Source organism: Coloeus monedula, assembly GCF_965178545.1.
Source record: "Coloeus monedula genome assembly, chromosome: 1".
Taxonomy (NCBI): domain Eukaryota; kingdom Metazoa; phylum Chordata; class Aves; order Passeriformes; family Corvidae; genus Coloeus; species Coloeus monedula.
Genome location: NC_138781.1, coordinates 34,675,193 through 34,700,442, shown reverse-complemented (window position 1 = coordinate 34,700,442; position 25,250 = coordinate 34,675,193). Strand labels below are relative to the sequence as shown.

The following is a 25,250-nucleotide window of genomic DNA, read 5'->3' as shown; positions in this document are numbered from 1 at the left end:
ATTCTTGAAACTGGGATTTCTCCCAGAATCTGGGGGGGAGGGGGAAGAAATGCTGCTGCTTATCCAGTGAAGTAAAAAGTTCCGTATGGTGTGGCCTGATATTGCTGAGAATGTGGGAAACCTCCATGTTAGTCACCATGAGAAGAGTTGAAGAATTCACTGCCACCTGGAAGATGCAAGTCTTTTGAGACTGGTGTTTCCAGCAGTTCAGTTAGTTTCAGTAGGCTGGCATCCCTAACTTAAAATTTCTTCATGCTCTTGAGCTAGTTTTAGGAGCTGTATGCATTTTAAAGATGATTTAAAAATAAGTTGTTAAAAGATACAACCAAACTAGCTGTTAAAAGCCTTCTTTATTAATTAAAGCAATGATTTTTGGAAAACAAAAATCTTTCTTTGCTACAGATTTGACTGGCTGACTTAAGTGATATGCTGAAGTTGAGTTCTTTTCTGAAGAACGAGCCGTAATTTCGGAATTACAGATATAGTATAGTCCCTAACTAAATCTCTTCATGCAGCTAAAAATCCCATTCAGATAACTTCCTTATTAGTTTGATTTTAATTTTTTCTGTGTGTTCTCTTTCATTATTTCATTTCAGTCATCCTTTCCATATATAGGTGGATCATGGTAAATTCTGTTCTGTGGCAAATTATTTGGGAACATCATTAAAGCTTTAAAAACAGCAGGACTTATATTAAAAGTGGTTCAGCTGATCCTGATACTGCAGAAGTAGTAGTGCAGCTGATTGTGATGACAAGGTAATCATGAGATGAGATCAGAAAATATGTGCCTCTAAGAACTGGCTGTCCTTTTGATCTGAACTGATGCTGGTTTTTAACTCTGTGCTTCAAAGAATGTGTCCAGTGATGTGTATGGAGGTAGCTGAAATTGTGGGTCTTACAAAAAATCAAACATAAGGAGCAATCAGAAAGTTGAAGGAAATTTGAAAATGGAACAGGAAAATAAATGCTGGTGGTGCCAGAGGGCTGGCACCCACTAAGCTGGGAAATTCTGAACTGGGAAGGATTTTGTTTTCCCTTTCAGAGGTTGACATTGATTAAATAGATAAGATGCAAAGTTACCTGGCAGATTTTCTCTCCACTCTTGTTTCAAAGTAAAGGAAAGGGGTTAAAGAAATGCTTAGAAGAGCAGAAGAAAGAAAGGTTATGCTAGATAGTATCTCCTTCTGTGTTTATGTTTTCAAGATGCTCTTGTTTTGTCATTAAGGCTTTTTGTTTATGATAGTTCCTTCTTCTGTACCTGTTCAGCTGACAAATTAAACCAGGAAACTACCAAGATCTGTAAAGAAATTGTAGTAAGACCTCTCAATGAACTACCACTTTCTATTTCAAAAGTGTTTTTAATTATATCCTTTCCACATCTAAACCATTTGGAGTGGCATTTTTTGTGCTCAGTGCCAGCTTTTGGACACATTCTTTGTGATTTTTAATAAAAAGTTTCATGTGGTTTTTAAAGAAAATTGGGAAAAACTGTGTTTCTCTAGTGAAAAGATAGCCTAAAGAAATGATACCCGCTTCATTCAGATGATCCACATCTCTGCTTTGGAGCAAGTTTTAGAACTTAAGAGATGGGAAAGTGGATTCTTTTTAGTGAAAACTGTTCAGATGTGGCAAGGTTACAATCTCTGGAAATTGTTCATTATTTTAGCATAGTAGATGTTTGTAATGAGACTGTAAAGAAGCAAAAGTTTCTAAGAATTCTTTGAGTTTATCAGAGGCTGTTTGTTAAGGAGTTTGAAAGATGACTTCCTTGCAACTCTTTTGGTAGGCTGCTGAAGTCCTTTGGAAGGGAGACCTGAAAGCTTTCTTGTTTCTCTGACCAAAAATGAGAGTGAGCACGAACTGCCTTTAGGGACTGCTTACAGGTGAGGAGAGAAGGAGAGGAGGCAAAGCTTTCCAAGACTGGGTTTAAAGGAGAACGGAGATCCAAGGAAACAGGCCAAGGTTTGAATTTAGTATACTGCTTTTCAAGTCATGGTCTAGGAGATTTGTAGGCTCACAGCTTCCAAACTCTTTGCTGTTTTGATAGGCGCAACTTGTGAAGTTGGCTGAAGAATTTAGAACTGTTTTTTTGTTTGACTGCTTTCCAGATCTGTCAAACTGGGGTGTGTATATATCTGTGTGTGTGTGTGTGTACATTTGTACAATTATTTGTTTTTATTAGTAGTACCTAATTAGGACAAAGAAAGAAAGAAAGAAAGAATTTTTCATTTAAAAATACAAAACAGATGAACTGACTTTCTGTTAGGTTTACCTGCAGAAGGGCTTAGAACACAGACTATCTCTAATTAGTAATACTGTGTTTTCTAACTGAAATTAAACTTTATTTTTAAAAACCCAACACAAACAAAAAACTCTAAACCTGGTTTCAAATGTTCATTTTGTATTACTAGGTATAAGTGCCAAAACTGATTTAGAATTCTGTCTGATAGTTGATTTTTCTGGTCCTTAGAATCTTTCCTTCTGTCTTGTATGCATCCAAAGAAAAAGGTATAGAGTATGATGGTATTTCTACCCTGTGTGTGCCTCATGTAGTAACTGTAAGGTCATCAAAGATGGTTGGGTGGGGTTTTTTTCCCCCCACTATAGCATCAGTCATCAGAAAAACAGCTCTTAGACCGAGAGGTCAGTTGACACAAGGAACACACAAATGATTTGTGTATCTGTTGTGTCATGAAATCTATTCACATTTAATTGTGCATACTCAGAAGCATTGCTTAGCAAAGAATTTCTGAGCAATACACAAGCTGATTAAAAGAACAATCAGCAGTGCATTTTTCAAAGTCTTCTAAAGATACTTGATTCCCCTGAATTTACATTAAACTCATTGCTTGAAGGTATTTTTTTCAGTCAGTGTAAGAGCACTTTAGGATTTTGTGGCAGATGAGTGTTTATAACAAACTATAAATCTCTCTACACACACCCACACCCTCCAATATAAAATAAATGAAACCCTAAGGTTAGATGCAGTAACACCCATTACTTATGCAGACGTATCCATAACAACTAGTACTTACCTCAGTGCTTTCTGCTTGAGGATGATGAGCCTATATATACACTGGTTTTTCTCATCAAGGCGTACTGTATCCCCTGTGTTTTCATAAAACACTGTAATTGGAAATAGTCTGACAGAAGCCTTCCAAGTCTTCATCTTGGCAATGAATCTGGCTGCAAAGTGATTCTAGTTCTACGAAGCATTTGAAACTGTTTATCTCTCACTGCTGGTATTCATTGATATGTTTGTATTTCTTCAGTGTCTCCTCCAGGCCTATAAAATTCTCTGCAGTGCTTCAGCAGACATTTTGCCAGGAATGTGACAGTGGACTCAAACTGAGTGCTTCTTTCTTATTTTCAGGGTGGTAGTGGTGGTTTTGGGTGTCATCCTCTCCACCCACCCTGATTACTCTGTTTTAGTGGCTCCAAGCACTTGTGAGTGATTGAATATTTGGATTCATGCAGTGACTAGAGTTACATACATTCTCTTGTGTTTTCTCCTCAGTGTTGTATACCTTACAGCCTGAGTCCTTAGTTTACTTGGTACACTGATGCAGCCAGAGAGCTGTGGTCAATGTCTCTATGTCCAGTTTGAGGCTGCTGATGGGTGGTGTCCCTCAGGGCTCTGTCCTGGAGCTCGTGCTCTTTAATATATCAATGACAGAGAGTGTGATCAAGCACACTCAGCAAGTTTGCAGATGACATGAAGCTGATGGCACAGCCATTCTCTCAGCCTGGAGAAGAGAAAGCTCCAGGGAGACCTCATTGCAGCTGCTGGTAATAATGAAGGCAAATGGCACTTTGTTTCTGTTGCAACTATGGAGAAGAAAAAATGTGTCTATGGGAAGGTTTTGAAGTACAATTATGTTCACATCTCACTATCTGTAGATACTTGCACCAGCAAATACAATGTAGCCTAAGGAATCTTCTTTAATTTTATGCACAGCAGGCAGAAGAAGGTTTGAAGTGCAAAAAAGTAAAAATAATGTGAATTGAGCAAAGAAATGAGTGTCAGGACTGTTAAGCAGTCTGTGACTGAGCTGGAAATTGACCTTGAGGCCTTTGATCCTAGCCAGTGTAGAATATTCACTCTCTTACTTAAAGGACCAAAATTAACTTTGGTACTTAATAATTTTCTTTAAGATAAGCTTTACCATTACTGATAGTGGGCTAAAAATACTTACTATGCAATGCTTTTTCAAGTTGCTTTGTGACAGTTCTTTTTCATAGTGGCTTTAAACGTGGAGGAAAGAAGCTGATCCTTTTATACCTGGACAGAAAACAAGACCTAAGACACATTGCTTGTGCTGGAGACCAGGACTGTGTCCAGACTTACTGTAAGAAGCAGAAAAGGATAGAATCATAGAATATGCTGAGTTGGAAGGGACCTGTCAGGATCATCCAGTCTGACTCCTGGCCCTGCTTGACTTCTTCAAGCGTCCTGTCTTGCAGAAACATGGCATCGCTTGTCACTGTCTCCATGTCCACCATTCCAGATGATGTGCTAGCTGGTAGGCTCCCTTCTTTGTTCACGTTGGACCAAACTGGATTTAAAGGATGGTGGGTTTTTGCTGATGCCTTCCGTTCAGATTTCATAGCCTGCTCTTCCTCTCACGTGCAGAGCCCAAGCAAGTCTCAGTGAAACCTCTGAGCAGCTACTGATCATCACTTGCCAGAGAATCCTGAAGTTTCTTTACTGGTCATGGGAGATACTACAATGTTTCCTTCCCCTTCCCCAAACCTGCCCTCAAATAACCAGGTCTGATGAATAGCAGAGATATTTGCATGGGCAACACATAAGGGGAACTACAGCAGTTGTTGAGTAATAGAAAAAATAGTCTGATTTCCTTTTTGGTAAATTAAGTGATCAGCTGGAGATGAAGAGCCATTAATTTTATATGAGAGAAAAAACTGATTAGCAAAGACCTTTTTTCATGCCTGTTTGAGGAAGAGCTAGTGTGTGGGTTCCCCAGACCTCTAGTTTGCATGCTCATGCTTTTGACAAATACCTCAAGCTCTAACCCCACTGTTAACTTGACGTGCATTAATAGCAACAGGGAGATGAGGTCTGGAGATGTTCTTCGACTCAGATTTTTGACTTAATTCAAAAACACCATGTAGGGGTTCAAGAAACAGTTAAAACCTATTGTTAAGAGCTGAATTTTTTCCTCATGGGTCTTGGTGGCTTGATCTGTTAAATAGTTAGTTCATACGGGTCCTTCCCATCTCCTATAAAAGAATCTTAATTTGAAGCAGCTATTTTACAGTTGTCTAGTGTTCCCAGGAAAGCCTTGCTACTGTCTGAAGCTGTTCAAAAGTGCATTGAAAAGAATTTATGATCTTGGTTCCTTTGCAGCTGGAGTGGCTTTTAATATTGCAAAACATACTGATTTATAATCTTAACTGGTAGCTGCAGAGAGAAGGCCATTTATTGCATGGACATGGAGAATGGACTATTGTGTTTCCAGCAGACACTACCTCAGGCTGCAACATGACTGTAGGGCAGTCTGCCTCCTGCCATCCATCCCTGTCCTGGTCCACTGATGATTTATACTGATGGATCTTAGAGCATGTTGTACCTTCCTGTGCCTTCCTTCCACAGTCCACTGGATTTCTTTCCATTGAGGTCAGATTGCAAAGGGTTGTCAGAGTACTTGGGTCTCATCCTGTATTGGAACAATATGCCTGTACTTTCACACTGGGAATCAGTCTTTACCCCAGGGATACAACAGTAGAAAAACTTACATTTTGACTCCTCATAGTACATTTCTGCTTATCTAGGCAATGCAGAGAGCATTTTTGACAGCTGTCAGTCTGGTACATTTCATTGATAATCAATTTATTAAAGTTTTTTCCAAGTGTGTGAGGAAGAAAAAGGTAAATCTAGTTAGGAAACGATGTAAGCAATTACCTCATCAAACTGGTAAGCTTGGCTGCTGAGCTGATGCAGTGGACAGCCTCTGGGAAGGAGTGTCTTAAGCTTTTTACAATTCAACCAAATTGTAGGACTCCATTGCCCCTTTCAATCTAAAAACAAGAAACTTTCAACCCCAGGATTGTACATTAGTACTTGGCATGGGCAAATTTCAACTAGCAGTGAAAGAAATCATCTTTATATACTTTTATTTGTTTGTTTTGATTTCAAGTCTTCTCCTCCCCAGAAAGAATAAAAACAAAAGAGCAGTTATTAATGTTTCTGGCTTCAGGGGTGGTGCTGACATGGGAACCCTCGAACAATATGCAGCTTTTTCTTTGTTATGGGGCTTTTCTAAGCATCTTGTCTGCAGTTCATTGCCAGACAATCTCGGTCTCCCGCTGAGGTGGTTTGTTTAAGGTGTTTATTTTCATACTCTTTAATTCATGCCACCTTCCCCACAGTTTTCTGTCATAGAAGATGTTTGTCTTCATTTTGACTAGGCTATTAGGTAGTCTTCTGACTGCAGTGGAAAACTTTAGAGCTAGAATAAATTATGGAGGAGTTACAAGGCATTTCTCTGCTTCTCACTGCAAATCAACACCACTCTGTAGAGCAAGGGGTGAGCACACCGACACTGCATTAAGGAATGAATATTAGACCTTGCTGAAATCCAAACTGAATGGAGAGGGAGATAATTCACATAGCCATAGTAGAGACAGGAGCAGGGAATAGAAAATACTTATTGGAGAGACAGGGAAAATGCTTTGGAGGAGGGGAGCATTATTGCTGGTGGTCTTAATTTCTCTTGTAATCCAACCACCATACTTGCACACCATGTTAGTCCTGAGTATAAAAAGAGTTTAAAGCAATTTTAGTTAAATATTGTGGACTAATCCTGGCAGGAATGCAGTTATATTGTCCTGATGGTAGTATGCAGGTGTCTGTTGAACCTGGAGAAGTATTTTGTTGCCACTTGGGTTCTTTTATTAGTTTGCTTAGAAACAGCAAACCAAAGAAACTCTTCCTCTGAACAAATACCCTTTAACAGGCCACAAATTTTTAAACAAGCCTTCAATGGAAATGTTTTAAAGGGTTTTGTTAAACTTCTAAAACCATTTCTTGAAAAGAGTGAAACAGACTAAAAATAGGAAGCACCTGCTGTTGCAAGTAGTAACGTACTTGGAAAGGTGATGTTATTTTTCTGATGTTTTGTGCAATTTTACTTATAAGGCCATTATTGAAATATGGGTTTTTTTAAAGTTGAAAGTGTCTTTTTCTATAGACTGATAGTCTTTTGAGGCCAAATTATTTAATGTTCTTTAGAGAATTTTTAAAAACTGTGTTTAAAAATAACTCCCAACTGTGTAAGTGACAGCATAGCTGACTAAATATTGAGACAAATTAATCAGAGTTTAAATCGTCCTTGAATTCAGCATCAGAACCTTTATCTACTGTCTTCCTTGTATCATATCCCTTAATTTTGGTAAATGTATGTTGTGCTTTTTCTTTCACACTTGGGTGTTGATCAGAGGAGGAACAGTGCAGAATAAAAATCATATTAAGATTTATTGCTGTAATAATGGGTAGTGCTATCAACTCCTAATGGTTAATTAATTGCTGTTTAGTAGTAACAATAGTAGAATTTAGAAGGTATTATACCATCACTTTAGGAAGTAATTTTCTTTGTCAGCAGCTAACTGTAAAATTAGCAGCTGGATTGTTCAGAAGAATGTGCATCCTTTTTTGAGTTACCCTGAAAGGTGTGCATATATCCAGTAGATATTTTAGTATCGTGATCTGAGAAGGCCTTGCTTGAATGTCCTCCCTTCCTTTCCTCCCTACCTGTTTCTAAGTTTTTCCTGATTCTAACTACTTATAATACATAAGAATAGCAAAATAACTGTTGTTCTGGAAATTCTGAATAGTCCATTTTTCAAATGACTACAGACTTGTAAATACAATAAACTTAACACTGTTTTGCAGCAGGGTTGTACCACCTTTCAAAGTTGCCCTGAACTAGGAGTGAGGCATTGCTTGTCTGCACTATTACATCAGAAATAAACAACATTTCAAACTCACATGCAAAAATGTGTGCACAGATACTTTTTTTTTTTTTTTACATAATTCAATGCAAGGAGAAATTTTACTGCTTGTAGGAAATTTTCTCTTTTCATATCTTTTTGCTTATCTTAATTAAAACTGATTTCTGACATACCAGTGCATTCATTAGATTGCTTGATCCCCTTAGATGTTCTTGAGCATAAAATGAGCTTTCTCTGCTGAGAAAGCCTGCCTGAGCTTGACTTGTGTGAACCTGGAGCACCACTTTCACCTGCAGAAAGTGCAGTGCCCTTCTGTTGCTTTCTATTACATCAAACATTAAGGAAGTACAGACACTTTAGCTTACATGACTGTCAGGCAAAAGAAGCCAAAGAATGGCATGTAATTTTTGTAAGCTTTTATAGTGAATAGTCTTTCTGTTGTCATAATTGTAAAGACTTTTTTTTTTTTTTTTTAATTATGGTAAGCTAGCTTTGTATTCACTGGTGTGAGTATTTGATTAATAATTCTATATTCAAATTCTATGTGAGGGCAAAGACAGCATAAGAATTTTGAAGGAATTGGTAACTTACTGTATTTCCTATGTGTTCACATCAGGAAATTTTTTTCATTTTGGTTTGGGTGGGGGTTTTTTTTTTGGGGGGGGGGAAGTTGGATTTGGGGGGGGTTTTTTGTTTGGTTGGTTTTCGGGGGTTTTTTGTTGTTGTTGGGGTTTGGGGGTTTTTTGATTGCTTGTTGGGGGGGGTTGTAGGGTTTCTTTGTTTTGTTAGATGCTGCATGGTTTTGATTGGGATAATAAAGTAAAACTAAAACATGTAAGAACATACTATGGTTTTAGAACATCTTTGATTATTAAGCTCATCTATTTCCTTAAATCTCTGCTTAATGTCAATATTTTTAGGCTTATATAAATCCATTTTTTATTTTATTTATTTTTATTTATTTTCTATTTTAAACTGACCATTCATCTTTTGGTTTGATTTTTTTCCCCTTGCTTTACATTTTGTTTCTCAGGCACTAAGGCTTAGCTTAGTCCAATCTGATTTGTGTTTTCTCTACACCAGCACTCTAGAAATAAAAAAAATCTTTCTCAGTGCCCTTCCATAAAAGTGACTGTAAAGAAATGGCTACAGAGGAGTGATGCAGTTGGTATTTAAATGGTGGATAATGTTGTAGGTTCCAAAAGGGTGTTTTAGTGGTACTGAGTGGCAATAAAGGCTGAGGCTGCTGCATGGCCCTTCTCTGAGGGTGCGCCATTGAACCTGACATGTTCAACAGGGAAGCCAAAGGTGTGTGTGCGCCCCACCTTTCATGACAAGTGTCCTGCTCTGGTTTCCTCTCAGTCGCTTGGTCTGACCTACGGCTCTGGCTTCCCCTGAGAGCAGCAGATTATTGATATTGTTGCTGTTATGGTGCCTCCCTATCACCCTTTCCATCACCTCTGGTGCAGAGCACCCGAGGGGCTGTGAGCCTACCAGAAATGATGGGGGAACACTGTGGCTGCCGCCAGTGCCTTGTGAGGAGAACACAGATGGTGAGAAGTGGTTCGAAACTCCTCCAGTCAGGGGAGGTGAAACACCGTCCGTCAGGGAAGTAGAGGCAGGCTGAGGCTGTGGCATCTACCCTCAGTGGTAGAAAATGCACTGAAAACTTGGAAGTTTTCTTACCAATAAACTTGCACAGCATCTTCCAGGACAGAAAATACCTTCCCTCATCCCTCTGCAAGCTTCAGTTCATGAGTGGTTGCGTGAGGGTAAAACTTCAGCTTTATCTTTGGGCTGTATGGGTTCAGATCATTCAGGTGAGAGAGCACATGACAGGATCCACTTTCAGTGGAGCTGTGAGGCTTCACCCACTCCCTGCTCTGCAAAATCCTGTCTTAAGAGCTGGACTGAGATAGCCAGATGTCATTCAGTGGAGGGCACCAAAGCCCTTGCTACACTTGGCTTCCCAGTGGCTGGAGATACTGGAACCAATTCACTAACTTCAGTGTATGAAATAATCTATTTCACCTTCTTAGTTGTCAAGACAATTTGAAATTCTCTTTCAAAAACAGATATCAAAGGTACAAAACTGCAGAGGTTCTGCTCCACCGTTAATACTTAAGGGCAAACAAAACAGTCTTGTTGCTCAAGGTTGATAGTTAACGGCACTTAAAAATTTTCTCATATGCCAGTCCCTGTTATCCCAGTAATTGAGTCTTAGGTTTCCAAAAGGTGCTGTTTGGGGATAACTGTTTTATTTAAGTTCACTGGCAGTTTGTTTGCAGAGAAATAGATTTCTCATCTCAGAGTATTAAGTTCACATTTTTGCACTCTTTTCAGTGCTGGTATTTTCCTGTTAGAGAGAGGAACACCCCTACACCACACCCTCACTCCCTTTGGGAAATATATTGATACGTGATACGTGGTTTTGTGTGTTTCTACCTGCAGGATAGGCTTGTTGCTGGATATTTCATGTGTAGCTCTGGTGAAAAATCTGGAGTTGTTCGTAGTCTCGTATGAGGCATATTGGTGGTGAAATTATTCCCAGTGAAATAAAATAATAAAATTGTGTCAGACCCAGTATGTCCAAAGGAATTTTGGAAAAAAACATTTTGGGAAATAAAGGCTATGTGAGCGCCTGGTGTTCTAACACATCTGGTTCCCGTCCATGCTCCACCTGGCATGGTTGCTGTCTTCTGGAGCTTCTTTTGAGTAATGCTAGGTAATTATGCCATTTCCTTCTTCCTTTTCCTATCTGCAGAAAGTGAAGATGAGGAATCCTGTCTCTTACAGGATTGCAAAATAGTAGCCCAGAAGATAAGCTGCTTATAGTAATTTTAGTGACTCACAGGAAAACTAAGTTTTGTTTCCTTCTCATACAGTCCTCCCTTAAAATAAACCAAAAAATCCCTGAACCACTGCTTGCAGAGGAGCGAAGACACAGTATGTAACTGAGAGTAAAAAGCTTTCCTTTTTCATTCCTGGTAAAGATGAAGAGGTTGAACTGGCAAAATACTAGCTGTGCTGCTTACAGCAGTTCATTTTAGCGTTTCCAACCAAAATTAAAGGTGGCTTGTTTCCAGTGACACTTGGAAATTTAGGGCTGTGTTGATAGTCTGAAATGGAGATCCTCTGACATTGCAAATGAAATATGTGCCACTGCAGTTCAGTTGTGGTTTAGCTGGTCATGGAGTTGGGATATAATCATATTATTTTAACTCCTGGAGATCATTACTACTTTGGGAAATAAAACCCTCAAGCATCAGAACTGTCAAGATATATATATTTTTAAGTTTTATTTAAAGTAATACTAGGTTTTATTTATTTTTGAATGTTTAGCTAGGTTTTCATTATTAAAACTAGATGAGAACAAGGGTTTGAGTATTTGAGTAATATTAATGTGAAGGCCAAACACAAGCCTATAAATTTTCAATTTTCTTAGTAGGAAAACTAGCTGTTTTGAAATAACTGCTTCCTTTATGCTAAACTGTTTATCCTAAAATACAGTCTTAAGCATGTACTCAGCTCACATTGAAAAACCAGAGCCTTGTGGTTTATGTAAAGATTATTCTTCTATTACTAGTTAGCAAGTTTTGCCCAAAAAAGGCCAAACTTCCCAATGGATTTGCCCAAACCAGACCTGGGTTCTCATAGAAACCCACAGAATTCAACCCTCAATCAATCAATTATCAACTCTAAACATTTATTTCCTCATAATTTTGGCGAAATACTAAGTGCAGGATGAATGCTCCTCATTCTTTTTTTTTTTTTTTTTTGTCACTTCCAGATGTACTGGGTAATGATGTGTATGACCTTAGAGAGGGGAGAAATATGTGAATGCTGGAAATTGAGGTTTTTGACTGAATACCTAGAAATTCTGCATGCAAGGCTGGGTTTGCGTTGGAAAGCACCCTCCACCCCTTTTCCTCCACTCTCTCCAGCCTGACAGCTCAGGGAATGACAAATGCTTTCCCCCAGTAGGCAGCCCCCTGCCAGGGAGTATGTCCACTCCCTTCCAGGGAGTCACAGCCATGCAGGCAGAGGGGTTTTGCTGGCATCAGGAGTCATCTGGGGAGGCAATACAACTCCACCAGCCAGAGAAGTCCTTTTCATGCTCTCACTGTGTCCTGGCTGGGGGGCTTTTCCTATGTATCCGTGCTGTTCCCGCTGGTGCAGAGAGCACCAAGCGTAGTCAGGGCCCACAGAAGTGATTAAAGAGACCACTGTGCTGGTGTGTGCGTTTGGGGGCAGTGCTGCAGGTCATGAAAGTGATTTGATCATTGTTTCAGTGTAGAATAATATCCTTAAATCATGAATTAAGTTTTCTTTTAATTGATTTTGGGGACTTTCCCCAATCTGGGTGAATGCATTTCCACAGTACGTGAGTTTTTAAACTTCTCAGCCGAAAGAGACATCATAGTGTGGTGAGGAATAAAAATGCTCATTTAATTACTGAAATGGGATAATTTTAGAGATTACTAATGATAAATTTTATGTCTTGTGTCCTTGACTGTTAAGTGCAAATGGACCTTTTATTTACTCTCCAGTACATATCATAAGGTTATTTGACTTGAATTAAATATTGTTAAGTTCTGTGAAAATGGCATTCTAATTTTTCTCTATGTCAAGCTTCATTAAGTATATTTGCACTTAGAAATTGCAAGCAAGATGTTAACATTTCAAATGCTTAAAAACTGAGTATTTAAAAAGTAAAATTAAATTGCAGCAGTCTTGGAGGTTTTTTCCCTTCTCCAAGGGACCTTTCCAGCACTGCTTATTTCCTGTTGATTTGATTCATTAATATTTTGCCTATCAAATACATGCATTAATGATTGCATTTGGTTGCAGCAATAATTGTGTGTTTCAAATAAAAACTAATTAACATAATAAGTGGAAAAGCATCATGGCACATGAAGTGTGCTTGCAGTTCATTACATCTGAAAGATCACAAAGACGTCTTTTTGGCATTTGTTGCTTTTCAGCCAGTTACCAGCAATTACGTTCTGTTTGAATAGAAATTAAGTAGCTGATTTACAGCATTACTCTTTTTATGCTGAGACACGAGCTACTGAGATTGAGGGTGTCTTCAATCACAGTGCACAGTAATATTTTCTGAAAGAGTTATGGTTATACCCTCGTACACAGCTCTCTGTCTTGTAGCTGCAGCTGGAGATTTGGTTGGGTTTTTAGAGGAGAAGGTCATAGCAGGAGAGGACTTAAAAATAGGTTGATTGTGTGCCATTCCTTCTGCCAGAGGCAACTGCAGACTGTGGGTGCCAGCCTGTTGTTCAGGTGTGCCAGAGGTCTGAGAGGGCCCTCATGGGCTGGGCTGTATCTCCAGTCAGCACCACTTTAAAAGGGGCCAGGAAAGCCCACAGCTAGAATGTTTTATACTACTCAGCCTCAGTTAATGCAAATTATTTTGAGGACAGAGAAATGGAAAGTTTAATTTATTTATGGTAGGGGAAAACTCTTCTTATAGCAGTAGATTGTCTGTAATAAGGATTTCAAGAGTAGCAAAGTAAGATATGTTCAAATAAACAGATAAAGACATGCCTAAGTTGATCAAGTATTTGGTTTAAGAACTTCAGTTCTTATTTGTGTTATTTCTATGTAATATATGGTACTGGAAAGTTATGTGCACACTAATTTTTCACTTTAATTGCCTATTTGAAGACAGCATGACAGATCCAAAGATTGCTTTCAGCAACTGAGGAGCACTGTGGTCACTTACTATTGTGCAATAATTAACTTAATTGCAGAAATTAGAAGATTTTAAAGATTCAGGATCCTTGACTGGACTCCACACATTCTTTCTTTTCTATTGTCCATATCTGAAATAACCATTTCTTGTATATGGTTATATTACAATTTTTTTTTTCAATGAAAGATATTTTTCAGGTTTGCAAGTCCTTCTGTTTCTTTACTTGGCTATTTGATTTTTAAATTAAAAATGGAAAGTGTCAAGTGATCATCTCAGTTATGTTGCTAAAATACTTTTAGTAACTGTGTATTAAATTAGTACATGCGAAGCTGTAATCAGAACCTGTTTGGCTGGACAAGATAAGGATGGCCATTACTTTTAAAAGTTAACAGTCTGAATTAAACAGTGGCAGCTTGCAAGGATGAAACAAGATTGCTCCAGAACAGTATTATATAAAAAATTCTGTTCTGCTGTAAGATCAAAGCACATATTTGTTTCTTTGTAGGTTATCTGAAATACCATATATTATTTTATCACCCAGAAAAATACCATTTTATCTTATGACAAAGCTCTGAGTTTTCGTGTCTCTCAGAGGCTGTGTTGCAAAATGGAATTTCATTTGTGTTAGTCTGAGTGAATGGATGCTGTTGGTTGTGGTGTTCTTGGAGGTTTTTGTGCTTTAGTTTTCAACTATTTTCTGCCTTTGAATTTCTCTGACCCCTCTTTTTATATGGTCCCTCTCGTAGTGATTTCCTCTGATTGCACCTTAGAGGTTCTGCATTCGTTAACACTCAGTCATGCTAAAAATGCTGGAGTGCTGTCCCTGGGATCATGGTGTCTTTCCAATGAAGAGGCAGTTATTTTACAAATTACCATTTTCCTTGGGAACTCCACAAGGACTGCCTCACTTCCTTGGGAGGTTCACCAACATGAAAAAGGCAGTGTGTGCTAATCCAGGGTGTTAAGTCAGCAGCTGCTGCTTTGCCTTCCAGCTGCCTCTGTGTTCATTCCCAATTTATACTTGTTCATGTTTTTTTCACAGAGGCAGCCTCCATTTAAATAAACCTTCTGTTTGACATTTCCTTCTGCTAACCACTTGTCTACATGTGTAATATGTAACTTGCAGTTATTAAGATTAATGATAACCTTTCTGTGCTTGAAGGCTTTAGGAGAAGTCCACAGTAGTTCAGCTTTTGGGCTGTGACTTCTCATGTTCTACCTTGTCTTCAGACTATGTTATTCTCCTGCTGTAATGCAGCAATTGCAATCACTCAGTTGCTGTGTGGGAAGTCCACAGGCTTGGTTTGAGCAGCAGCAGAGTGCCAGGCTGACAGAGCTGTCCCCCAGCAGGCCAAAAACGCTGCAGTTTCATGACCTCCTTGTAATACTGAAATGACCTGTGTCTTTACGGGTTTGTTTTTTCATGGCTTCGTGCACTTAAGTACAATTTGATGGTGGAAATAAACTGTTTGCAGCTAACTGAGAAATTTTTGCAACTCTGGGATAGACCAAGCAGGCAGAATTTTGTACTAAAATGTATTCTGGGGCTTCTAGTGTTCACTGAAACTGAAAGTTGACATAAGTACAGTGTTTTCTTGTTTGTACTTGCCTGAATGTAGCTTTCTTAGTCATCTATTTAGAGAGCTAAGTCATCTATGAGAGCTTATTGTGGAAATATGAAGGTTTGGTATCTGATCTGTTTCACACATTTTGGTTAAGTCCATCTCTGTGGCAGTCAACACCTTGGTCTTGGAAAGAACTTGTGCTTAAATACTAAAGATGTTTATGAATTCTAGATTTAAAACTCTTGCAGAATCGTATTTATCCTCCAATCTTCTGTCTTTGAAGTGAAAAGCATAATCTTCTTTTTGAAGATGGGAAATTTTTTTTCTATTAAAGATATAATGAAGGCACTGTGTTAATATCTGTAAAACCACAGTTGTCTGAGATGGTTTTTTTCTTTTATTTATAAGAAGACCCAAATAATGCTACATTTGGAATTGATACTGTGACATTCATAATGTTTTCCTTGTCATGGAGGTTTTAGATGGGGAGCAATTTCCAGTAATGTTGAATTTATCTATTTCTGGCGTTTTAAGCTACATCCGCATAGGAACAATTGCAGACTTTTGAGGTAGCCAACAGAAATATTTGCCTTGGCATCATTAGTGAAGTGAGCTAGTTTCAAGGGAAGTGTAGGTCTTAATTAACTAGCTGAGCTGACTTATATCAGCCCGTTTCAAGGCCAAGTGAAATACAAGACAGGCACTCTGCAAACCTGCTGGTGGGCGAGCGGAACATATGTATGGATGTTCTGGCAAAGTCAGGTTTGAGTCTGGGGGACCTCTGTGTTGGCAGATTACCCCAGTGTGATCTTGCACAAAGAGGTGAGATTATCATAAACATCTCCAAGTGACTTGGGAGAGAGGTCCTATGGTCCTTACAAATATGTACTTTAATACTTTTAAAATCCTTTGCAGGGGCATTATTTTCATAACATTAAAGGCATTTTGTTACTCCTTTAGAGATTAAACAGAAATGGAAATAACACCCTTGGGTTGGCAAGGGAAGTGGTTTTTTGCCTTTTTTGCTTTTCTTGTAACTGTTTTGTGTAAGATTGGTATGACTTACAGAAGACATGTTTTTCAAACCTAAGTCTTTTTAAGATATGGACGTCTCTAAACCCTTCCCTCCAAAAAGTATATCTGCAACATCAGTGAAATGTCTTGCACTTCTCACCTCACCAGAGGCTCACTGGAGCTCACTGAGAGACCTTGTTTCTTAGACTGACATTTATTCCCTAATAATTGCCCCCACACTCAATTAGCATAGTACCCCCTATGACAAAGAAAGATAAAAGGATAATTATCAGCCATAAAGAAGCTGCTCAGGTTGCTGCTCTGTGAAATCTGTTGGAGGATTACAGCTACCAAAAGTTTTTGACAATCCAGTCACTGCATTTGTAAGTGAGCTGGGATTCATGTGTCCTTCTTTAGGCAGGACTTCTGTCAATCTTGACCTCAACCTCTGCTTGTTAGATGGTGTAGGGTGAGATAAAAACAGCACTGGCCAGTTCATATTCAAGATGTTAAAGAGCAGTATAATTTTTACTTCCTTCAGGTCATTGTTTTTCTCCTGAGACTATCTTTACCGCATTGCTAGTGGTAGTGACCTTTCCTGGTCCCCGTAAGAAGAAAGCTTGTGGTTGTAAAATAATGCCACTGGAATTTGTTAGCATTTTGTAAGGTGAAAAGTGATCTTTCACAGTGATTTAAAATCAGGGCTCTTATGAAAGTGAAGTTGCTTCTGATAACTTTCTTGTATCTTTTAGGGTAAAAAACATGTTGCTCTATTATATACAATGAAGATGTGGCATGTATTTTGTGCAGAAATACTAATGTAGAACCAAGTTATATAATTGAAGATTGTGCTTATACAGGATGTGTATGCCTTTTTTTTTTTTTACTTGCTCTCTTTAAAATACTTTGCCAGGTTAGGATTTTGCAGTGCTTTCAAGCTGCAAGTTGTGTCTTTGTAGTGAGGTGATTTAGTAATCGTAGCATGCTTCAGTAGTCAGTGATTTATTTTGTTAGAAAGTACTCCACAGAAAATGCCTGGTTTTGTGTGAACAGTTCAAAGATGATGCAGTGCAATTTATGGTCTCTCAGCCTTAATTATACACTCATACTACTTGTCTAGTTGTCTAGTATGGAACAGGTAGTGGATGTGAGAAAATTGGAGGGGTCTAATCCTGTAGATGACTGAGTAACTCTCTCTTATGGATGTTAGCATCCACACTTCAGTCTTTTAATAGTGAGGTGGTGGGATGCAGAACAAAATGCTGGGGTAGTTCATATAAGATAAAAATTTTATTTTAATAAAATTTCATTAAAGAAAAAGAAAAAAAAAAAAGGAGGGTTTTCAAAATCTAGCACCATAGTAAATGAGGAGGACATAGCTAAAAAAATACTCACAGCATTACAGAAAATAATTCTTCCCACTGTGGAAGGAAATCAGTGGCACATGATGTTTATAAGAAGAGACAAGTAATGAAGGCAGCTAATGTACAGTGGGTGGCAATTTGTTCTACCAGATTTAAAGTGTTACTGCAAAACCAGTGAAATAGTGAGTCATGGGTAGTCCTTGTTAATTCAAGAAGTGAGAGTAACTAGTTAAAGTAATGTTAATCAACCAGTCCCCTCAAGTTCTGGAGTCATTTTTGTGTGTGTGCTGGATATTTTTCTTACGAGAAAGGAAACTCAGATCAGTCCTAGGTTATATTGCTTACATATTTTCAAGAAAAAATTTGTCATCTGTGAGTGTTTAATCCATTATAGGTGTGTGTTTGGAAACTATTTAGGCTACTTTTGGCTGACTTTGACTGGTCTATGTGAGTTTAAAGAAACATTGACTAAACATGTAACATTATGCAGGACCATTTTTGTGAGATTGACAACAGATTTTTGTCTCCCCTCCTCCTTGTTCCTGAGTCAGATTAAGTGAGAGCGTTGGCTGATGCATAACATCCTGGTCAGTGGGGCAGCATGTGCGGTATTAGAAAACATCCCTAGTTGTCTGTATGAATGTGCTTAGGCCTGAGAAAAGCAGCGTGCTGGAAGTCCAGACTCGAAGATTCAGCATCAGAGAATACTGCTACTTGATCTCACTGTAGCTGTACTTGCTATTCCTTAAAAAAGGAAGAAAAAAATGCTTTTTACTGGGTTTTTTTTTTTTTTTTTTTATCAAGTCTGAGAGGGTTGTGTAGTAGTTAATGTATATTCACTCTGTGCTCAAAAGTGTGCTAAGTAAAATCAGGAATGGAAGCAGAGACTGCCTAAATTGGAAGTAAAATACAATAAAGGGGGCAGGCAGGGGCCGAAGGGAAGAGGGCAGTCCAGGGAATTAATTGCATCTATGTTTAGATGGTACAAGAGTGATACAAGACTGAACAAGTGGCTATAGACATCTCCATGTAAGTTTTAACTTGTTCTTATGTTGGAACATTTTGAGAGGGGAGCATAACAGTGAGAGCAGGAGAGAGCAATGGAGTGCAGGATGTATAGGAAAAATTGGAGTTAGGAAGGGGCAGGAGAGACGAAATGCCCTGGCTGAGGCTGGGCAGAGGAAGAGGGAAAGGAGGCAGAAAGGAATGTACTGGTGGCATTTTTAGAGCGAGAAAAAAGCTGGCAGTGGTGGGCCAAATGTGCATGTGTCTGGATAGCACAGCCATGCATGTTTTAGGTGGATGCAGAGGGGCTGCCAGTGTGGCCCTTCATGCCCCCCCTCAGTTGGAGAAGGACTGTGCCAGGGCCCCATGTCTGCTGCCACCTGTGTCACAGCTGGTCTGCTTTCTCTTCTTTTCTGCTCCTCTCTGAGGGCCTTGCTGTGGCCCCAGAGCAAGTTTCTGTGGGTTTTTTTATATTATAGCTGAGGAAGAGAAATAATACCCAGCAGTGTTCTGTGTAGTTCCTGCTGCAGTGCAGAAGTGAATGCAGCATTCTCATGACTGGCAACCCAGCAGCTGGTTGCAAGAGGAATAAAAATGTGTCAAGCATTTTGAGTGCTAAATTCTTACAAGCTTTTTTACCATTGCTTGGATTATTTTGTGAAATTGGTATATACAGCATAATTGACTTGAAAAACACATGAAGTCTGATATGTGGAGGGGGAAGGGATAGATAGATTGAATAGAATCTGCATTGTGTTCCTTGTGTGTCAGGCAGCACCTACTGAGAGACAGGAGTCTGCTTTCTCCAGGTGCCAGCAGGCAAATTGCTCTGTGCTTTGATAACACACTCCTGCAAAAGTTACGAGGCTTTTGGGTTTTGTCTTTGTATTTTCATCCTCAGCTGGTGTTATGGTGAGCCACTGGCGAGCTGCAAAAGGGTGGTGGACTCTCCATTAGAGCTTTTCCTTGTCTTCTCCCACAGATAATGTGCAGCACTCTGATGTAAACCAGCCCTGATTTTGTCTCCTTCAGTCACAGAAACTGTTGTTTATAGGTGGAGGTTAATCCCATTTAGAACTGGATTAGCAAAGACATAGTCATTTAACCACAGATGCTTGAACTTGGGTTGAGGCAGTTCTCAGATAGTACTGGCTGGGATTAATACCCTGGAGACATTCTGGATCAAGACAGTTTCATGGCAGGCCATGCACCACTGAGGTGTAAATCTAAGAGAGCTCACTGTGACAGTAGTTGTATGCTTGGCCTGCTAAATGATGGTGAGTTTATAGAAACAAAGGCAAGTAAAAGATCTTTGTGTGTTGTGTGAACCTAACTTCCTCAGAAGTGAATTAGACAGCATGGAGGGTAGCTGATGCTTTGCTGTCTTTGGTTAGCTTCATATGGAGTGTGATGTGCTGGCAATTACAGCAGAATTTTCCCAGGCACCAGCAAGATCTGTTCCTCTTAAGAATAGCAGGCTTGGGGCTGCTGGTTGGATTGGCGCTTGTACTTTTATCCATCTTCTCCGAACTTTCTTGGAATTACTTACCTCTTTAGGGACATATTGATAAAGGCATGTTAGCAAATCCTGCAGCCTAAGCTGTGCAGGAGCAAGTGTAAGGAGAAAGATTAGGATCAGTCTAAGCTTTGAGAGGCAGACAGGGGATTCCCATCTCCCTGAATAAAGACATTATCTGCTTCAGCAGCGGCGTGACTGTGGCCTTGAGCACAGTCCCTATTCAGCTGAGTTCAGAATCTTCCTTAAGGCACGGCAGTAGAGACAGATTTCAAAATAATTGTATCATGTTTTAAACCCCACGAAAACCACCAAAAGTTTGACTGATCAAGTCAAACTAATGTGCTTATCAAGATAATGAGTTTTAAAACGTTAACAGTGCTTAAAGCTGTAGGAGGAAGCAAGAACAATCCAAAATATGGGGTTTGATTGGAGTGCCCCACGCTCTCCCGTCTTCGCCAAACACAAAGTAGATGGTTCTCAGAAATAAAAGATGGATAGCATCAGTGCTATGGGGAACCATTTGGTAAAGGCAGTTTTTATTCTTGATAGTTAAAATGCAGAAGTTACACCCAGAATTGCTTTTAAAGTAATGCATAAAACATGTTGTTAATGACTACGTAGTAATCTGCACAGGCAGGATGCACGGTTTCCATTGGGAACTTTAGAAGACTGTTCATGCTCAGCTGCTAAAGATGCCTCTCAACTATGCAGGGCAAAGTTGTATTTGAAACTTCAATGTAATCCTGGGGTTTGGTATAAGAAAACTGTCTAAACTATGGACATACTCCCATGGCTTTGGTTTCAGAAATTTAAACCAAAACTCCATTGTTAGATGAAGGCACAACTTAACTGCAAAGGACAATGGAAACAATGATTGAAAACATATTTTTTCATTTGAGTGAGAAAGTTAGCACTCGAGGGAATTTGGATGTGTATGCTTCAGGGCTTTTGGTGGGCAATGCTCTACTTGGCAAGCATTTCGCTTCAAGAGCATTTTTGTATGACTTTCCTGATTCAGAGCTTCAGAAAATAAGATGTAGAGAAGGGAGAGTACAAAACTCAGAGATGCAGAAGAAAAGTCTCAAGGCCCAGAAGAGATCTAATCACTCTTGGAACATCTTAAAATGTGTCAACCATATTTAGAAATAGCTACATTAAAAAAGAAGAAAGCTTGATCCATTTAACACTATAAATCATAGAAAGCAGTGAAAACTAATATTTACGAGGGGGATTGTGAAAGCTTGTGTGACAGTTGGAAATTACATCACTGTTGATGTTTCAAATTCTTGTGTAAAGTAATGCAATACTGTGTTTATGAATGAATGAGCAAGTGGTTGAGCTTTGCTAAGTGTACTCTGTGGATCAGCTGGGTTGAGCTATTTCGTATCTCTTGTGTCCGCTTACGTTACTTTGCAGCATTCAGTCCCCTAATTTCAGTGTAAACCAGAAAGCTTAATTCTGTGCATGTACTTTTTTATTCCAGATACAGACCCACGTGTATTAGAGAAACAAGAACTTCAGCAGCCAACCTATGTTGCTCTAAGTTACATTAACAGGTAAGTGTGGTTATTTTTCAGGTACAACTGACCTTGGTTTGCACAATATATATTCTACCAAAATGGCATGCTTATGGATGCACTCTGTTTTGCTTAATTGGATATGACACTATCATAACACCTGTTTTGGAAAAACAGTTGAATTAAAATTTAGCTAAATTTTTAATCACTTCTGCATAGGGCACAAACAGCCCTTCAGCTGCACTGCTCAAATACTTAGGGAATGAGGTTTTAGCTTTTTATGTTTTAGCTAAATCTCATGCAAAACAAGATAATTTGTCTTGGCTTAGTTTTCTATTTTATTGTACTTCTCACAGGTGACTGGAGAAAAATTTCACTTTTGATTGGAAAAAAGTTCTATCTGATAATAGTTCAATATAAAAGTGGATTTTTTACAGAACTTCAAAAGTTTTTCAACCACAATATATATCTTTAAAAATCTTGCTTACCAGCCCTGTATAACCTAAAACCTGAAGGCAATTAAGAAATTAAACCATTTTTAAAGTACTTTTCTAAGTAACAGAGCCTCAGCTTTTCAGTTATTGACTGATGGCGGTACTGAAACCTCCAGGGTCCTCCACCATGGAGGAATGGAAGGGCTGCTGGTGTCTCAGGCTGTGTTATGGTAAAGAGCAGCCTGAGAGCTGCTCGTTATTTTCCCACTCACCTAAGCACTTAGAAGAATTCAGTGGAGGTAGCTCAGATTACTTTTCCTCTGGGAGGACAGTGACCCATGGAGCAGGCTCCTCAGAAAGGAAAGGTGGCAAGGTTTTGTGCAGTTGTAGTGCCCCTTTCTCAGGATGTTTGCCAGGCTGTCTTCTCATCCTAAATGAGCACTGTGCAAGCAGTGTAATTCTTCATTTAAAACCCTTTTTCCTGTTCTAGGTTAATCAACATGCTGCTGTTCTGGGATTATTTTGCCTTCTTTTACATCATAGTGGGTTTTTTGATCAGGTATACTGAGGTTTAAAGTTCCAGTTAGTTGTGTTTTTGAAATGCACTCCTTGGAAAATACTTGTTTTGGGATTATTGCTTTTTATACATGGAATACCAGTTTGCTTTTTTATTTTTGCTGTCAAGAGGATGAGATACAAACTTGCAACCCTGGAAGATTAACCCAGGATTTAGTTCAGGATAGCCTGAGTTGATTCAAACTCTCTCATGGGTCATGCAAAGTTTTTCTTTCTAATTCTACTTCATTTTAAAAATGGGAAAAAGCAAAACAAAAGCAAAAGCCAACAAACGTCTAAAACCACAGAATCCCGAGACTGACTTCCTATAATGTTTGCTGTAGCAAAAAAGTGTCAGTGGGCATGTGGGGGAAGAATACTTAGAAGTATGAAAGTAAGAAGTGGTGTTCACTTGGTGAAATGACTACATTTTCTCCACTACATGAGACTATGATGATTAAGAATAGCCAGTATTGACATGATTTCCTACTTGGCAAGTAACTCTTGTTCTTCCTGGAGACAGTCCGACTCTTTAAAGCATATTTCAAGATTAGCCATGACCCTTTTTAACACTTAGTTCTGTTGATCTCATTTAATGCGTAAAACTTTTTTTTTTTTCTAAGATGTAGGCTTGGTATGCTGTTGTGCATGTTGGTATGTTTCCCTCTTTCCATCATATACTTGGGCGTTTTCTCTTTTTGCTTCTGTGGTTATTTTACTCAGTGTGAGAGAGGGGAAAGGTTTTGGGTTTTTTTCAATTAGGGAAAAGCTGTTTTAAGACCACATACTTCATCGTGGGAGTTGTTTTAAGACAATGGGACTTGATTGTCCAGTTTGGAATCAAACTACTTTTTAAGTAGTTTGGAAATGATCCCTCCTTTAGATTTCATTATTTTGGTACCCTTTAAACTGAGTTCTGTGTGACTGAGACAGTTTTATTTATGACATATTTTGTCCAAACTTTCTTACCCTGTCATTTCTGGAAAATAATTCTGGAGAACTGAACTGTGTTGTTTGTATGGTAAAACCAAATCTGAATTGACTTGTGCTTGAACCAGCTGTTATTTAGTTGCTCTTTTAAGTGTATTTTAATTTTTTTCCAAAGTGCTAGTATCTTTCATTGAACCACCTGCTCTATGCAACTCAAGCTCTTGAGGGAGCAGCAATATCCATTACAATTACACTACAAGACATGCCTTTCTATTTCCCACTACATATGCCAGAGCTGAGTTCTGCTTTGTTGTCCCAGACTATGAACTCAGATTTTGTAGCCTAATACATGTCATAAACATGTTGCACACTGTTAGATATCAAACACCAGATACTGCTGCACTTTTTTTAAACCCATGCTTTTATGGCTTCCAAGTGGAACTGAACTTAGCTGAGTTCCTGCTGTGAATTACAGACCTTAAAACAATCTTCCTCTGCAAGTTTGTATATTCAATATGTTCTGTGTGGGCCATACGGTCTCATGGAGCCTGGGAAAATAGGGACGTCTGATTCTCAGGGACTGCCAGAATTGTATGGTAAGATGTACACTAAATATATGTTGTGGTAGAAAGATTAAATGGGTGTGCTTTATGCTCTGCCCATTGCCCTGTTGTATGCTGGCTATTATGAACTAAAACAAAGCATAAATCTGGGTTGTCTGGCTTAAAAGCTGGGAGGATAAAGTATCAGTAAAACAGATAGTAGAGAGGGAAGGGTACTGTAGTCTCTGTTTACAACTTGAAACATGCTCTTGTTTCCATTTCCCTTCTATCCCTGGTTATTTTCTCAGGCATATTATTATGGCAAAACTGTTTGAGCTCTGAAGTTCTGAGACAGCCCTCAGATTGTGGATGTCTGAATCTGTAAGGCTCCATCTCTTTCTCTGCTGGAGATTTACTGCCACTACAGCTTTCAGTAACTACGCACAGATGCTGCTTCCATAGTGTGTGATCCTCATGTAGACAGATAACGTTCCTTTTAAAACTGGTGGACAAAATATAAATTATGGGTCATAATGGTTTGTTACTTCTACATCAAACACTTCCATCAGACACTGACTGAATTGCCACAAATCCCTTTCTCAGACAACATTTAGTGTAGCCTTAGTGCAGTCCCCAGTATTGATGGCTGTTCCCTGCTTTCTTCTGGTTTGGTTTCTTAGAAGTCAGAATTGGAATCAATAAAAGACACACTACAGCTAAAGCAGATGCAGTTAATCTGTTTCCGTCCTATAAATACAGGAGAGGTTTGCCTGCAAGGAGTTCAATGGTGCTACTACAAGATGTGAATACTGGCTGTGATCTGTCAGGAGTAGTTGCAAACGAGCACTTGGGCCAACATCCTCCAGTACTTTCTAGAGGTATTTCCTTTGTAGATGGGTCAAGACACCTTTATATTTTGTATGGCATTGAAATTAGATGCAGGTTTTGTAGCTTTAAGGTAATAAACATGACTATGAATTTTGCTCGATGCTTATTGGAAACTGCGTAGCATTGTTTGTGCCTCTGAGAGTGTTAGTCCAGGTTCTTAGAGGTGATGGCTCTTGAGGTTGCTGTATTACCTGGCACTGCAGCATACAGCCAAGGCTTTTAGACTGGTGCAGTCTAAT

The 25,250-nt window shown here is 39.0% G+C and overlaps 1 protein-coding gene across 1 annotated transcript in view; it reads left to right on the top strand.

The window, feature by feature from the left end:
* Positions 1-25,250, top strand: part of JAZF1 (JAZF zinc finger 1) — a gene marked incomplete at both ends in the record, with an annotated part of 185,866 nt that overhangs the window by 81,771 nt on the left and 78,845 nt on the right. Inside the window, one exon of the mRNA XM_082297380.1 lies at positions 21,629-21,701. Coding sequence (XP_082153506.1) covers positions 21,629-21,701 — 73 coding nt within the window. The remainder of the gene's footprint in view (positions 1-21,628; positions 21,702-25,250) is intronic.